The 17,500-nt window shown below is 36.4% G+C and overlaps 1 protein-coding gene across 2 annotated transcripts in view; it reads right to left on the reverse strand.

The window, feature by feature from the left end:
- Positions 1 to 17,500, reverse strand: part of LOC113818688 (dual specificity mitogen-activated protein kinase kinase hemipterous) — a 42,642-nt gene that overhangs the window by 24,520 nt on the left and 622 nt on the right. Inside the window, exons 2-10 of one of the 2 annotated variants that reach the window (XM_070141892.1) lie at positions 11,394 to 11,578; positions 10,800 to 10,913; positions 10,253 to 10,480; positions 9,712 to 9,891; positions 9,293 to 9,427; positions 8,771 to 8,859; positions 7,924 to 8,030; positions 6,423 to 7,668; positions 8 to 112 (exon numbers count right to left, since the gene is read on the reverse strand). In XM_070141892.1, the coding sequence (XP_069997993.1) occupies positions 8 to 112; positions 6,423 to 7,668; positions 7,924 to 8,030; positions 8,771 to 8,859; positions 9,293 to 9,427; positions 9,712 to 9,891; positions 10,253 to 10,480; positions 10,800 to 10,913; positions 11,394 to 11,578 (2,389 nt within the window). The remainder of the gene's footprint in view (positions 1 to 7; positions 113 to 6,422; positions 7,669 to 7,923; positions 8,031 to 8,770; positions 8,860 to 9,292; positions 9,428 to 9,711; positions 9,892 to 10,252; positions 10,481 to 10,799; positions 10,914 to 11,393; positions 11,579 to 17,500) is intronic. The other variant, XM_070141893.1, reaches the window with a different exon arrangement.

The following is a 17,500-nucleotide window of genomic DNA, read 5'->3' on the forward strand; positions in this document are numbered from 1 at the left end:
TACGTACCTGGGCAGGCCGCGGGTCGAGAGGTCAGTGGAGTGCGAGCGGAAGTGGTGAGAGTGCGCGGGCTGAGCAAAGCGGCCGCGAGGAGCCCACGGCTCGGGGTTGAACCTAGAACACGACACCACCACATGCAACATGACAGGCACGCATCCGCCCGAGGGGGAGGGGGACGCACACAAACATACACGCAGGTACACACACACCCCAAAAGGACAGACATGTGTGATGGTGGATACTTGAGCAAAGGAAGTATAATATACAATGATTTTCTAAGTGATCTTTTGGGTCATTAATCCAATAACTTGAGAAATACCTTCACGATTTTCCTTATACAGGTATATATATATATCTTTTTCAAAGACATCAATTTTTTTTTTTGCACAATACATTAAAGAACTACGACAATAATAATAATAATAACAATAAACTAATAGCAACTGCATGATATACTGAATATCTCAGCTACGTAGAGCCACAAGCATCACCATCAATGCCCAACATGATACGAAATGGAAGTGGTGCAGGAGAGAGAGGGAGAGGGGAGAGGTGATCCCAGAAAAGGTAATAATCATAATAATAATCATAATAGTCAGTGGGAACTGGACACTACGAAAAATTGGGCAGAGGGAGGGGAGGAATTCATATATATATATTGACACTTGTCCTGTGAGCAACAGTAACAATGACAACAATAACGAGACGAAAGCAGGGAAAGGGTGCCGGAACAATTGCAAAAAAAATATATATCAGCCTTTTAATTTACCTCTCTATACATAAAAACTAAGAATCATAAGTAAATTATCCAAAATAGGCCAGAAGCCTTATCCCTATACATTAACAGTCATTTTCCTGATAATGAGTAAAGGAGGGGAGAGGGGAGAAAGGAGAGTCTAAATCTTATACAAAATAAAATCATCTAAAACTTAAGAAAGAAATAGAGAAAAACCATGCTTCACTTTAGCTATTGTATCTATTCAAATAAAAAATCTATATAGAAGTATCATAGTCAGTCTAATTGCAAATCATACTTCTATTAATTAACTCACAAAGTTGTCTTGCCTGGTCTAATGTCAAGTTAAAAAACAACCATGCAAAAACCTGACCCCACTGCCCTGTTGCCACACAGAAATGCTCACTCATCAAGCACCACCTAGCTAATTACAAAACGAAAATATGCAATATAAAAAATTGAGGTATATTAAATAAAACAGTCATCAAAAAGGATTTGGTGGACTTCAATTTTAAAACTCAGAATAATAATATCTGATTGAATTGATTCATTAATCTTTTGAAAAGTTAAAACAAAACCAAGATGAAAATCCACAAAAAAGACATTTGTTTATCGCATATCATGTGGTGGCACAAACATAACCACACTATATATAGACAAAAAAAGAACTTCTCTACTGGGTTGAATCAGTCAACTGAAAAAATACACGAAAGACATTGTAGTCTCCCCTCACAAACATATCTGAAATCCTAGCCATCAAATTATTCGCATAGCCTAAAGTATCCAAAAACTCAAAAGCTTTACTGCCCTACAGTAGGTAATCTTAACCCCTCAAAAAACAACTCAATGACTAATGTGTACCTTATAGCACAGGTCCTCGTCCAGTACTGCAGCAACTGAGAGTGAGACTTTGGTTTCCACGCAACAAGTAACTAAACAAACTATAGCAACGGTAATTTCATCAATGTCCCAAGAAGCAGACACATCTTTTACTTTGTGATGACTGATACAATAACAGTTCCCTTCTAACAGAGTCAGGCTAAGACTAATGTGAGAAAAAGAAAGTATGAGAAAGTGGGGAAAAAAACAGTCATCATAATAATAATAACAATAATAATAAACAAAGATTGAAAAATAGATGATGAAGAAGAAGAACAAGAGGCAGAAAAACCATCAAGCCCCAATCAATATGCAGACTTCATGAAGCAATCTGACAGCGTGAGAGGGCCCATCTTCCCCTTGCATCTACACCTAATTCCAATTCCTGCACACACACAGTATAGCAAGTATTGTTCTTTTTCCTTTACCTTCCCATTATCATGTCTTTATTCTTTTGTATTTAACCTTAAAGAGAGAGCATGGGGTGGCACTGAAGGCAAGTACCGAAAGGTGGCTTTGTAAAAAGAGGTCTTATACATACATATTGTGAAAGCAGTGATAGGGTGAAGCTAGCAGACTAGCCCAAAAAGCTTTTGAAATTCCACTAAAAACAACAACCTTGCAAAAATTCACAGCATTCTAAGTAAGCTGTTACCAAATAAAAGTAAAAGTGAAAAAAAAAGAAAGAGAGAAAGTAGAGAAAAAAGAAAGAAAGTGATACATGGTGACACAGCAAATCAAATGAGAGCCTGAAAGTGATAAACAATCTGAAATCATCTGTATTGCTTCCTTATCTTTGAATATGGTGTATTTATTTTTTGTTAATTATTTTCTATTTGAATATACCAATGCAATGCTTATAACAAGAGCTTATTAACCGTACACAAAAATAAAAATAAAGAAATCACGTTGTGAGCAAGCAAATTTGTAAATAATAAAAACTGCGTTATCAACAGGCATCAAAATGTTATTGACTTTCAAATCTCCCATTTTACACAGCTACAGCATTAACTTCATATCATTTATATACCAATCACATAATAATACATACTGTGAGAATGAAAAAAGTTTCAAAGTCCACTCTTGAGATGAAATGCCAAACATACTCTCAAAATATCACAGGAAAGTTCAACTCCGAAATTGGAAACTTTTTTCATTCCCTTCTTCCAATACACATCTTTACAGAAGAGACTAAATACACATCAACATGAGGGCAATACAATATGCTTTTCCTATCTTACAAGGGTTTGGATCTGAACATCTTGTGGACAGAATACACATCCACCCCAAAACATTTGTAAAATAAAAAAAGACAGCATAAAGACATTGTTCCTCTCACCAAAAAAGAAAAAAAGAAAAAAAAAGAAAAAGAAAATAGAAAAAGAATCAGAACAGGCAGAACAGAGATCATTTAGATCATCAAATCAAAATAAAAACATAAAAAAAATAAAAAATAAATAAAAATAAAACAGTGATTTAACCATCTGTGCAAGCATCAGCATCTGCTCACTGGCCCCAGAAAGCACCGAGAGCAAGAGATTAAAACACTACAGCGCGATACCATGTGCTTAGTTAGAACCTTGTCTTTGGCTTTTGCTACATCAATTTTTAACAAAAGTTTGTTTACAACACATATAGATTTTCTCTAACTTTTTTATTCACGTATTTTCTAGGTAACTATGACATTCCATTACTAAAACATAATCAGAAAATAAAAGAAAATACATTAAAAGGTGACAATAATCTTAAAGTAGTTGAATCTTTAAAAGAAAATTAAGATGGAAAGTGGAAAAAAAAAACAAAAACAAAAACAAAAACAATAATAACATCCTTAATAATAATAACCATAAATAATAAATAACAATAATAACGATAACAATAATATCAAAATATGTAAGAGTAACAGACTAATAATATATAAATTATAGAAAATAAGAATAATTTTTTTTTATTTTTTATGAATCAATTATTGTCACCTGAAATATTACTTAACTAAACTGTAATAATGAATTCAAAACTTAATACAATCAAAGGTAAATACTTTAGTTGTAATGGTGAAATATTAGTATGATGCAGAATGGATATACTTTGTCTCTTAAAGTATATCATTAGTATGATGCATTATAAATACTGTTAGTTTATGAGAACATATTCATTAACACAAGGTTCTAACACTCACCCAATCACGCTAGGGATAACAGTAATGAAAGAGATTTTAAGAAAAGAAAAGGAAATTAACAACTAGACACTCGTGTTAAAAATGTAAAATTCATGCAATCACTTCCAATCTCATGCAATGATGCAACTAAATAATAAATTAGAAGAAAAAGAGAACAAAAGAAAAAGAACTTCCTGGCATATTTCAGAATAACAATAAACCTAAAAAAATGAATGAAAACAAATCTAAGGAAACAGAGAGGACAAAACCCCAGTATAAGGTAAGGCTGGTACCGCACCCTACGACCTGATATAGAGTTATTTCCCCTTAGGTCTCTGGTATATTGAGGGTTACATTGAAGGTCCTTGTTCCTCATTTTTAAAATCTACTTATTTATTCATTCACTTTATGTTACGGACAATTGTTTGTTACTGAAAGGATTCTTCTTGCATGAAAGTATGTAGCCACACAGCTGATTAGGCAAGTGCTTATAAAAAAGAAAGGGAAAAAATATTATTTACAGGGGAAAAGGGGAGGGATGTGAAAGATAACATTCCAGAAATTACTAGTATGAATCAACCCCCTCCATTAGAAAAACATCTGATTGTTTGATGGGAGCAAAAAAAAAAAACACAATAAAAAACAAAAACTCATCCAAAATTATTAAGATGTTCCTGCATTTTTAATATTGAAAGCAGGAGGGGGGGATGGGGAGGGGGAGGGAAGAATCTGGGCATATATGTATAAATATATAATAATGGAGAGAGAATTATCTACTCAAAAGTTCCCCACTTCTCATGCACCACCTCATTCTCAAATATTCAGTGCTATGCCCTACAATGTTAGTAAACCTTGGTTCTTAACACACTTTCAGAAAGCACTGCCACTTCAAGAATTAGCTTCAGTCTGGGAGAAGAAAAAGAGGAAAAAAAGAGTGTATATACATATTTATGCACTTTGTGTTGTCTGAGTCATAATCTAATATCTCTGTTCAAGAAATTCCTTCTTGATTGTTTAAACATCTAGTTCTTCATCCTCAATAAAATATTCTAAAACCATTGAAAAAACATTTTTGGATGTACCTTCCCAACACAATGTGAAAAGATGAAGTGGCAGTGCCTCTGGATCACAGCCTCAGAGAAAAAAAGATAAGGAGGGATAGTTAGTCAAGTACCTCACAGCACCCCTGCCCCCTTGCCTCACACAGCTAAGATAACAAGAGTGAGTGAGTGAGTAACTGGCTGGCTGGCTGGAGGATTTCAAGCACTGCACACACCCAGGTAATTCTGGTCGTAAATGGGTACCTCCGTTACCCCACGAGGCATCCCTGAGGGGCGTTTCTTTTCAGGGATGCCCCCCTACCCCCCATCAAAAAGAAATTACTTTCTAAGAATAACAAAGAAATACTGATAAATTTCTCAACAGGGTGCAAAATACATCTTAATATGCAAGGCAATGAGAAGCTGTTCAAGGCTCTTCGTTACTGAGAATTAGAGCAAAGGTTGGTTTTCAATTTTACCAAAAACAAATATAACATGTGAGAAAGCAAGAGAGGGAGATAGAGTAAGGAAGAGTGAAAACAAGTAGATACAGATAGAGAGAGGAGTAATAGGAAAAGTAGGAGGGATGAGAGAAAGAGAAAGGGATGGAGGGGAGAGGGAATGGGAAAGAGAAAAGGGTAAAAGGAAAAGGGGGGTAAGGGGGCAAAGGGAAGAGGGTTGGGAAAGGGGGAAGGGGAAAAGAGAAAAGGGAGAAGAGGGAAGGATGAAAGGGGGAAAGAGAAAAGGGAGAAGAGAGAAGGATGAAAGGAGGAAAGAGAAAAGAGGGAGGGGGGAAAAAGGGGGATGTGGTAAAGGAAAGGAATGGATAGGGGAAGGGGAAAGTAAAAGCAGTATAGCTGGGGAGGAGGATGGCAAAGACAGAAATTTCTAGAGCAAAAGTCACTGAACAAGAAAAGAGAAAAGGCAGAGGAGGAGAGGAAAGACCAAGAACATAGACAATTAGAAGAAGGGAAGCAAAACTCACATCAAAAACAAGCCTTGAACAAACTTCTTTTTGTAAATGGTTAATAATCATTATTGAGGAGCTGTTAATTAAGGCCAGAAGAATTCCACTCAAAAGACCTTGGAAGACCACAATGAGCTCTCCCAATGATGCCACAAGTTTTTTTTTCCCCAAGCACAAAAAATTGAGTTAGTAAGAATAAAGAACCCATAGACTTCTGCCCCTACTTGGAGGAGGATCAGGCCATCAGATTCATTCTTCCTCTTTACTAAAACCAATACAGAAGCCATGGCTGTTATGCATCTCGTATACACGGCCACTGTTGGCAACTTTTAAGGTTCTTTCCCTGGTTATCTGGTTGTGTGTGTAATTACTGGTATTAATTCATCTTTACAGGTCATTATCATTACAATCCATTTTAATAACTTTGTTAATGAATGCATGCACCCATAATCATATCATCATACTCTAGATAGCAGTTTACATTGTTGCTAGTAGATGACAGGAGCCAAGCATGAGACTGAATTCAATTTGGCAGTAGATTTCAAATCTCAGTAGTTAATCTTTATCAGATAGTCTTTGTATATGAGATTCCATAGCATCAGGGTTCAGCCAAAGAAAGAGGAAGAAAAAAAAGAGAGACCTACCTTACTGGCTCAGGAGTTTTCCTGTGCATGGGGGGAGTGTGAGTGACCGAGGTGGTGGTGGCAGGCACCCCTTGACTACTGCCAGTGCCTCCCCAGGCCTCCCGTTGGCCTGTACTAAGATTGGGCATGTGACTGGGTGTGGGCCAGCTGCTGGCCATCTCCCGCACAGACCCGCTCGTTCCCATCACGCCACCAGACGTGGTAGTTGTACTGCTGCTTCCTGAGCTTGATGAATGATCACTACTGCTACTACTACTGTGGATGTCCCGACCACTACTGGACACGTTATTATAAAAACTACTATGACTTGAACGAGGAGGTAACACTTGGGTGTATGGATTTGAATACTGGCTATAAGCCTGTGAGTAAGGCTTTGGGGAATAATTTAATGGAGAAAATGTTTGTGTGGGCAATGGGACAGCATACTGATGATGATGATGATGAGCTGATGATGCAGGATGGGAAAAAGGACCCATGTGATTCACTCCTGGGTACGAGTGCGGGGGGACAGCAGAAGGGGGAACAGATCTCTGGAGGGGGGAGGCTGAGTATGCCCTAGAGGGGGCAGGTGACAGGGGGGGCCCAGAACGAGATGGCGAAGCAGATACGGCGCGGGTCAGATTGGGAGAGGCTGGAAGCGGTGACCGACTAACCACACCGTTGCCACCATTGCTGCTGCTGCTGATGCTACTGCAGTTGCTACTGCTGCTGCCATTGCTGCTGCTGCTGCTTCTACTGCTGCTGTTGCTGCTGCTGCTGCTGTTACTGCCACCACTTCTCCTGGGGCTATTGATGCTGTCACCATTCTGTTCCCGGTGGTGTTTGTGTGGTGAGGGCTGCTTCTGCTTTGGTGACTGCTGTTTTTGGGGCGAGTGGAGCTGCTGCACAGGAGGCTGCTCATGCTTTTGATGTTGTTCCTGTTGCTGTTGTTGATGCTGTAGCTGTTGTTGTTGCTGATCATGTTGCAATTGTTGTAACTGAGGTTGCAGAGGGATATGGTTAACGCGGTCGTGGCTGTGCGCTTCAGGAGTGCGACTCCGTCTTCTGGGCGCAACAGGTGGTGGTGGTGGGGGTGCGGAGTCAGTTCCCCCACCACCCCCTCCACCCCCACCCCCGCCCCCACTACTACTGGGGGCACTTGGGGGTCGACTGCTGGAGCGCGAGGCTCGGGGGAGTAAAGGAGAGGAAAATATACTTACTCTCTGAGGGGAGCTCCGAACCTTGTCTTCTGTCTGGCGGCACACTTCTGCAATGTGGAAGAGATAGTAATTTCCATTTGATATATTATGATTAGAAAAAAGAGAAAAAGGAGGGAAATAGAAAATTAAAGTAATCATTTACTTCAAGCTTATAATTCAATATCACAACCTCACAACCTAAAACTAGCTTGATTTATTTGACTGCAATTATATAAAGAAATAGTAAACACATTAATAAATCTAGGTTGGAATTACTACCATTACTATTACTACAACAGCATACTTTCCCTTTCATAACAGACCTTTAAACCAAGCTGAGACATCCACTTTCATACTTTCATATTTCTTGATAAATGGATAGTCAAGTAGTTTCTTGTACTTTGGGCGTTGGCGATATTCCTTAATAAGGCTGTAAGAAATGGAATAAAAAGGAATGAATTGAGTGTACAACTTACACACTTCCAGATATGTTGATAATTAATTCTGATTCCATCGCTGATGAAAACTATATAAAAAATATTTCTGCAACGCAATCAAATTAAACCAACCACATGAAATCCATAAAGGAAAACAAAAACATTATCATCAAATCCTATACAGAACTTTTAATGACATGCATCTAAAGCCATCTAAAGCATCCACCGAGAGGTATAATAATTGTATTCATCATATCTTATTTGTGAACTAAGAATCGTTCCCTAATGAAGAACAAAGCCCTAAACATCTTGCTTATGACTATGTTTTAACAAACTCTTACCATCACAAGAGAAACAGAAAAGTCAAAGTCAGTCCCTTACCTATCTGTAAGTAGAGGAACATGTACATGAAGCTGACTAAGCTAAGGAATGATTCTGTATGGAAGCCAATGTCTTCCCACCCAGATTCTGACCCTACCAAATAAATTAGTGTTCACACAAAGTCAGCTGGGGGGGGGGGTCTCTAGTCTAGTGCAAACTAAGGAAGCATAGTGACTGCATAACAAGTATTTTACCATAAACCTACACCATATCAACAACTAACAAACAAACCCAGTAACTAAAAAAACAAAACAAAATAATGAGTCAACTGGGAGGACCTGCTCTATGATGAAAAAAAGTCTAAAAACCCATTAACTAAATACAAGACAAAAATAATGAGATCTGAACTCACCAATCTTTAACAAATTCACAGAATTCAGGACTAAAGTTTCCATCTTTGGGAAGAGATGGTGGATCGTCTTGTAGAACCTTGGTCAGCACCTGCAGGGTACAGGATTACAAAATTACAATCACAAAAGCCATGACCTGTATAATATCACAGTCTTATTCATATAAATCTAACAAAAGCAATAGAAAAAAGAAAGAAAGAAAGAAAGAATGTCGAGTTGGAAGGAGGGAAAGGGAGAAAGGAGGCGAGAAAACGAAAAAGAAAAGAGAAGATGAAATAAATGAAAGCAAGTGAAAGAAAAGAGAGAAAGTGACAGAAGTGAGACAGTAAAAGAGAATAGATAATATGAAAGAACAGCAAAAGTGAACTAAAAGAAAGTCATAAGATATATAAAAAAAGAGAAAAGCGACAAGGAAGAAAGTGGGAGTGAAAAGAGAAACTGAAAGAAAAAAGTGACAAAGAAAGAGAAGAGAGAAAAAGAAGGGAAAAGAACGAGAACCAACAACCAAAAATGAAGACACAAACCTCAAAGTCATTGCGACAATCTTTATATGGAAACTGCCCTGTAGCAAGCTCTACTAGAGTGATGCCCAAACTCCAAACATCAGCACGAATATCATAATCCGGCCTTGCAGGGTCTGGCGGGTCTATCCGTTCTGGCTGCAAGAGAAGAATGATATCATCAAACCAAAATTCTTGGGTAAGACGTATATGCTAACTATAAGGAACTACTAAAAGAGCCTAAACAAAAGTTAAGTTATTAAATAAAAGAAAGAGCACAACTTAGAACAGGCTCAATTGGGTGTGATACTTGGAAGTTATCATGGCATGAACACATTAAGATTTCAAATTACAAAACCAGTACCCTACTCAAAATTGAGGCAAAATCATAAAAATGTATTTATCACATTATTCTCATACACAACCCTGAACAAACTACTCACCGCCATGTATGCTGCGCAACCAGCACTACGAGTCTTAGCCTTAGAATCGACTAGTCTCCCTGAGATCCCGAAGTCACAAAGTTTAATGTTACCACGTTCATCTAGAAGGATGTTTGAAGGCTTGACGTCACGATGGATGACACCGTGGGATTCCTTAAGGTAGTGGAGAGCCTTTAGGGTCTGGAGGTAAAAAGACAATGTAGATTAATAAGCTAAAAAAAAACAATAACAAAAATAACTATATTTGGCTGATTTATCAAAATTGGAAGAAGCCCGACCAAATAAATTTTTATAAATAAGGCATGTTTATACAAAGAAATATGCGCATATCTACCTATCAATCTGATGGATATGCAATTACCTATTTACTCTTCTAATAGAAATGCATAAGCATACTAATGAATATGCATTCATTCATATGTATGTAAATCTCCATATGCATGAATACTCCTGAGTCAAGCCTTTCATAATCTTTAAACAAGCTGGCTAACTGACAAGAGTGAATAAACAACACCGAGGACTTGACCCTCAAGGTACTCACAGCAACAGAAATTTTGCCGAGGATAGGCTCAGGTATCGGCCGCTTGTAACGCTTGGTGAGCTTGTCCAGACAGGTGGCCATGAGCTCCATACAGATCCAGACGTCTGAATCCGTGACAAAGCATCCTAGACACTGTACTATGTAGGGGCAGTCATGGGATTTTAATACAACCTCCAAGTCAAAGAAGACTCGCTTGGTCTCTTCTAGGTTACCCGACCGTCGCATTTGCTAAGGAGTAGAGAAAGAGGAAAAGAAATATTATGATTAAGCTAACAGTTATTTAGATCTACCACAAATATCAAACATAAAAAAAAAAAAATAATAATAAATAAATAAATAGAAAAAGAAAAAAAAAATCTTCAATTAACAGTTAATAAAGATTTAATTAATCAAGAATCAATCATGAAAAAATCACAAATAAATATACAAAGAGGAAAAGAAAAATTACTAATAAGTTGACAGTTATTTAAAAACAAATGAAATATAACAATAAATCAAAAACGTTTCCTGTAGGCAATACAGCAATCAAACAATTGGACAAACATACCTTAACGGCGATAACTTTCTTTGAAGATTTGTGTAGCATTTTGACAACATTGCCTGATGTGCCATTACCTAATTCTGATATGTACTCCATATCTTCTATGGTACTATTATAACTCTGAAATGAAAATAATAAAAAAATCATTAGAAAACCAAAAACATTCAAAAGGCTCTGAAAAAGGTAATAGCGCTACATTTGTTAATTAATTAAATGCTTTAAACACATCTCACAATCAGTTAATCATGAATTTATAAGATGAAATTACAATTACACTTCACTAACATGTACACTCATTTACTCCCTATTTCTAATGATAGGAGGAAGATGACAAAGAGGAGGAAGAGGAGGAGGGAGAAGAGGTGGAGGGAGAGGAGGTGGAGGGAGAGGAGGTGGAGGGAGAGGAGATGGGGAGGAGGAGGAGGAGGAGGAGGAGGAATATGAGGAGAAAGGAAATTAATGAAAAGAATATGAAGAAAAAGAAAGAAAGAAAGAAAGAAAGGAAGAGAAAGTATGAGAAAGTAGAAGAAAAGAAAGAAGCAAGAAAAAAAAAAAAAGATAAAAAAAGGAAGAAAAAGGAAGAAAGAGAAGATAACCCACCTTGCTTTCTATTATTAAATTCCCATTTTTTCTTGTGATTTCTTTGACATGTGCATCTAATTCTGAGGGGTCTGACTGCTGTTGTCTGGGTTCGAATACCAAAGGCAGTTCAATTCTGGGCCGGTCTCTCTGGCGTCCTGAGATTGTGCTGGGGCGCCCTGGCAGTCTCCCGTCCATTATGGGAACTGGAATCGGAACAAAAGTAAAGGTTTGTAAAAAGTTTAATTGTGGTAGTGATATGAGCATATTGAAGACCATAATGTTTTGTAACATAAACCATGTTTTGGGAAAGCAGTTTAACACAGGTTTGAAAACCCTATTACTAAGTAAAAGAACTCGTACTCTGCATAAATATTTTAATCCCATTCTGTAAACCATGACATTAAAAAACAAAACTCCTATTTTGGGTAATTATTCAATAAGAAGTAAATTTCATCTCTTAAGGATAATATTCACTTGACATCCATGCTTCTGCCTCTGGGCTATGTATCACACCCAAACATTGAGTATCACAGGCCTCCATACCTCTAGTAGAGACTATCAAACCATTACACCACAAAAAAAATTAGGTTTAAGGGCTGGGTGACATGAACATACTATCATGGAAAAAAATGGCCGTGGGCAAGGTGACACAAAATAGCCATCATGAGAGAAGGCCAGAGTGAAGGAAAAGACTCACCATGAATGAACAAATATCTTAGAGGGTGATTAGACTCATTATGGATTTTGGAACAAGGCCTTTGTAATATTCCCATCGATAAGTGTGGATCGTAATGTGTGTAAACCAAGGTTGGAAGAGTGCAGGCTCCAGAGAGGATGCCGTTTCTATGCTCAGCATTGTATTGTTGGCTGCTGTGAGGTTGTATTAATGAAAATTGATTACAAAAAAAGAAGATATATGACACAAATGACAAAATGTTAATTTTTCTTTTTTTCGACTCAGTTATTTATTGCACAGCGATATGATGTGGAGTTTGTGCAAGGAAAACAGACCATTATCATCTGGATAAAGCAAATCAAAAGACAAATATGGACATTGTAAAATGGCAAATGAGAAAGGTTTATACAAAATAAATTTCTAAAGGGGAGGCATAGAATTTTGTCACCGCACATATGTTTTCACATGCACCACACCCATGAACTGCACACCTAGGAGAGCAGCCACTTACTTCACCTAATGCCCATAATTCAGCCATGTGATTGCTGTGATACAACTGTATTCAAAAGGTTAACCCAATGCCGATGCGAAAAAGTTTCGTTCACTTTTATATTTTGTTAAATGCTTCGGCACATAGATGGCTCTGCCAGTGCTTAGCCACAAAGAAGTCAAATAGTAGATCTTGTGACCACCTCTTTCCTTGAAATAGCATGAAAAATCGTTTTTTACTAATGCTATCAATATTGATACTATTATTATTTTTATAAACATTATAATTACTATATAGTTATTGACAATATGAACAGCAGTATTAGATACTATAAAATATCATTCAAAATCAAGGAAAAGGGTAAACAGGTGAGACCAGTAGTTCTCGTAATTGACTCATTGGTGACTTAGTACTTGTAGAGCCATCTATATGTAAAAACAATTACTAAATTAAACACACAGTGGGCATGACATGTGCGCACATGCCATCCTCGGTGGCAAGTGGTTAATCGACTTGCCAGACCATGCTAGCAATTGACTGTTAATCAAATCACGGACCTGTCAAAGTAGAACTTGTCAGAATGTATAAAAGTCAAGTAATATATATAACTGTATAACAGATATATATCTATTTCTCTTAACGGGATGACATTGAGCTTTTAGTGTTTTATAACACTTAAAAATTGGCTGAAGAGCTTAGAACAAAAAAAAAAAAAAATCAAATATAACTTGATCATCCACTGGAATTCTGCAAAAGATGATTGTTTTTGTTTTCTGAGACTATTCACGGTCACTGGAAGGATCAACATCTTATCATACTGGGTCAACTGCTAACAACAACAAATCAGGTTACTCTACTGCTTCCAACCACACAAAAATATTGATAAATATTGGACGGACTTTGTTGCGGCATCAAAATCCCTTTCAAAAGTATGTATCTATGGCAATTATGGAGTGTATGTAACTGGTAATGAAAGCTCATGTTCTAAGGGGGATTTAGTAAAACAATAGTGAACAAGGTATAGAAATGCCCTGAGCTCAATTATATATTTCCTCAATAATAATTCTTTAGATATAAATCAAATAAAAAAAATAAACGAGCAAATAACAAAATTAAAAATATATAGATGATATAAGAAAAACATAACTAAAATGGTGATGTAACCTCATTATCAAAATGAACAAACAAATGGTTTATCTTCTATGGAAATGTTAAATACACACATCAATTACCCAACGCTTCTCAGTAAAGAAAAGAAAAGAAAAAATACTGAGGAAAGATGCTAAGGTCTGCTTCATACTGTACATTCCTCTTTCTGATCCTCAGTACACCCTATATGAGGAAGCTCACATTGCCTATTTTCTGCTTTATAGACGTGCATTCTGAAAGGTCAGACTCTAAAATACTCCAAATCACCTTCTAGTATTCTTTCTCATCAATGAACACTTCATAATCATACTTTCATATGTCTGAAATTGCTAAAACTCTTTTACAATAAATTTACTGCTTTACTAAGTGAAGCAGTTTTATGATGGCCTAGGCACATTATATAAGAAATAAGGGGAGCCAAACCTAAGCTCTGTTTACTGAAAATCTGGATTGTTTTTTCATGAACAATGAAAATCTAGTCTTCAAAGTTTCTTAAATGATTAAGCGGAACAGAGCAACATTAATTCTATTAGAGATACGTCTGGGAAATGTCTGTGTGTGACATAACTGTTCTTTACAAAAACACGTACATATTGAAAATTATATGCTCCTGTGTTGGGAAATAATTGATATGTGTATAGAATATATTGTAAATTATACAAAGTACACAAAAATTTGCCCAATGTTATAACTCCTATAATCTGGATGACATGCCTATCATGTCCAGGGGAAAATTTGGCTGTGGGCCACGGTGACACGAACTTGCCATTGTTAGCGTTTTGGCTCACGAGTGCACAAACCTCAAGGAGGGTGAATAGACATTTGCTGTTTGGGATGGGGCTTTTGCATTATTTCCATTGATAAATAAGTGTTGAATGTAATGTCCGTAAGCCATGACTGGAGGCATGCTGGCTCCAATGAGGAGGTTATTTCCATGCTCAGGACCCTACTATTCTTGTCATCAATACAAAAAAAAGGACACAAATAACAAAATGTTACATATTGTTATTACTATTGTACCTAGATAGATGATTGGACTCTGTGCAAGGAAAACAGTCTATTACCATCTGGATAAAGTAAATCAAATGACAGATATAGACACTGGAATTTGATTTAGATAAATAAACATTTATGATGAAAAACACCAAGTGTCAGCAAATGGGAGGTATGGAGTTTTGTCACTGGTGTTCATTTTTGCCCAGCCTACAAGCTACACATCTAACAGTGTCTGCTCACGTAAGACTAATGCCCATATTTTGGGCCACATGATGGTAGTGACACATCCATATTCAATGGGTTAACAGGTGTCAGAGACGGCTAAGCAGTAGGTCTTTTCCCTCTTACTGACTATAGGTATTCTATCCCCTTTTAGAGGAAACAGTGACTGCCAAGGTTATATTTATATAATCATAGTCATATTTATTTAACTTACAAATGAATGTGATTACTAGGGTAGTATGTGCATACTTGCGTGTGCCTGTGTAGCAGACTAGACACAACTGTGTAACATATCTGATGTGAGTTTATACTGAACATAAAAAAGAAATAAAGAAAAGAAAACTAATGAATATGCAAAAGGCTTTCGGCATGTTTGTGTGTTTTCTTGTCTTTTCCTTCACTGTTTTATTTACATATCTGATAATAAGATACAGATACATTCTCAATCAATTTATTTTAGATAAGATACTTGATAATCACTAATACCAAAAGTCAATATGCCCTGATTCCATGACAATAAAAACTTGACTGTGATAAAAGTATCTGTGAATCCATTTAATATCAGTTCCATTCGAGAGCTCCCACTCCAATCCAAAAATTTTCCCATGATATACTTGATAACTAAATTAATCAAACACCAAATAAACACAAGACATTTCAGAGATCACAACTTTCAAATTCAGGAATGCAAGTCGGTGAAGAGAAGGAAAATTCTGTTCCAAGGCTTCTTCTGTCATTAACTAAAAAGGATTTCAACATATAGTGACACTGACACAAATCAAGCTAAGAGCACTCTGAAATTCATCTTATTCACTGTTACTCATCTGAACATCATTTTCTGTATTTATCCTGAAAAGGACACCATTTAGCAACACAACACACTCTGCAGTCCGGCAAAGGTCTACAAATCATCCCCTCCTACACTTTGGCAATAAATTATCTGACAATACTAGACTTTGTCCATTCACAAGGGTGTTCTACAAGCTCTATTTTCCCAGTATAAATGGAGCAAGTTTATTTGATGAACTAAATGCAGAGGTCTGGGCAATATTGGATATGTATGTAAATCTGCAGATTGGTTAGTACTTATTGGCTAATCCTTGCCTTGCATAAGTCATCATTTACAAATGCACTGTATTCTGTATGGCCAGTATCACATGGAATGGGTATCTTTGAAAAAGATGGTAGATAGTGTAAAAACAAATTTTCAAATTTTAACAAAATAGCATAATCACTTTATATTTCTTTTCCTACCAAAAGGATGATAGAAAAAAAGAAATACCCTTTCAATTCTCCTCTAATATATGTCACAACAGAAAATTATCCCTTTAGCTATATATAACCCAGTGAGGTTGAGTATCAGTAAATAAAGATGCACAAGTAATTCTTCTAACAGTCTCCTATTCTCTCATGATCAAATTTAAATATATTACAAATATAAAATATACATACACGAATGGATGAATGGATGCAATATAGACAAATGGATGTGGGTTAGATTATATTCATAAACAAATTTACAGAAGTGTGTAGATAAAATAAAAACAAATAAGACACACAGATAAAAAAAAACTCATGTCCTGAATCCTTGAGTAATTAAAGCAAAATACGTAAAACCAATACATGCAAAGCCTAACACCACTTTGCCTGATGTTTCTGCTGCCCAACTCACAATACCAATAACATGGAAACATACTATTGTTGACAAAGTATCTGATTCACACTATACCCCTGCAAACCCTAAATAGTGCTTCATATTCTAGCAGGTTATTTCTTAGATGCGAGATATTCACTTCACTGCTGCTTTATCCAGGGCAAAACATCCACATCACGAAATCTCTTCACTAAAATCAGTAAAACTTTGCATAAACAAATTTTGTTAATTACGTTGCAAAAAAGATTCACTGAAAAGGTTATAAACTAAAACGTCATAAATACTAAAAATCTTTCGAGACAAGTAATGTCCAAAAGCAAGTGTGGTTTCTAAAACCAGTCATAAATAACACACACGGGATATGTCACGTTAACCACCTTATCAGTCATGAAGTCCTATACGCTCCCATATTCTCACATATCACAAATAATTCAAAATATAATGAACAAAAAGAAAAAAGAAAAAAACTTCACACCATAACGAGTTTGGAAAATCAAGCTCACACTAGGAAGAATAATAAAAATAATTTCAAGGTCTTTGCTAGTTGAAGAATGTTAATGACAAGGTCTTTTGGAGAGAAAAACTTACAAAGTCAAATACTAATCACAAAGCCCCAAAAAAGTCTCAAACACCAACTAAAGGGCAAAAATATTCAAGGAATTTCTAATAATGCATGGAGAAAAATACAAAACAAATGTCAACAATGGGAATAAAAATGTAAATAAATGCTATTCCAGGCAGAAAAACTCCATCTTTCATAATATTTACATTACCAAAGATGACAAACCGTGCCAAAAATCCATAAACGAAGGAGGAAAATGAGAGAAAAACGCAAATAAATCGGAAATAAGCCAATCCTCCAAAAATCATGTGATCTCTCTCTCGCTGACAGATGAAATAGGGACCAATTCCCCAATTTCTCTCCCTTATCTCGACCC

Source organism: Penaeus vannamei, chromosome 28 (assembly GCF_042767895.1).
Source record: "Penaeus vannamei isolate JL-2024 chromosome 28, ASM4276789v1, whole genome shotgun sequence".
Taxonomy (NCBI): domain Eukaryota; kingdom Metazoa; phylum Arthropoda; class Malacostraca; order Decapoda; family Penaeidae; genus Penaeus; species Penaeus vannamei.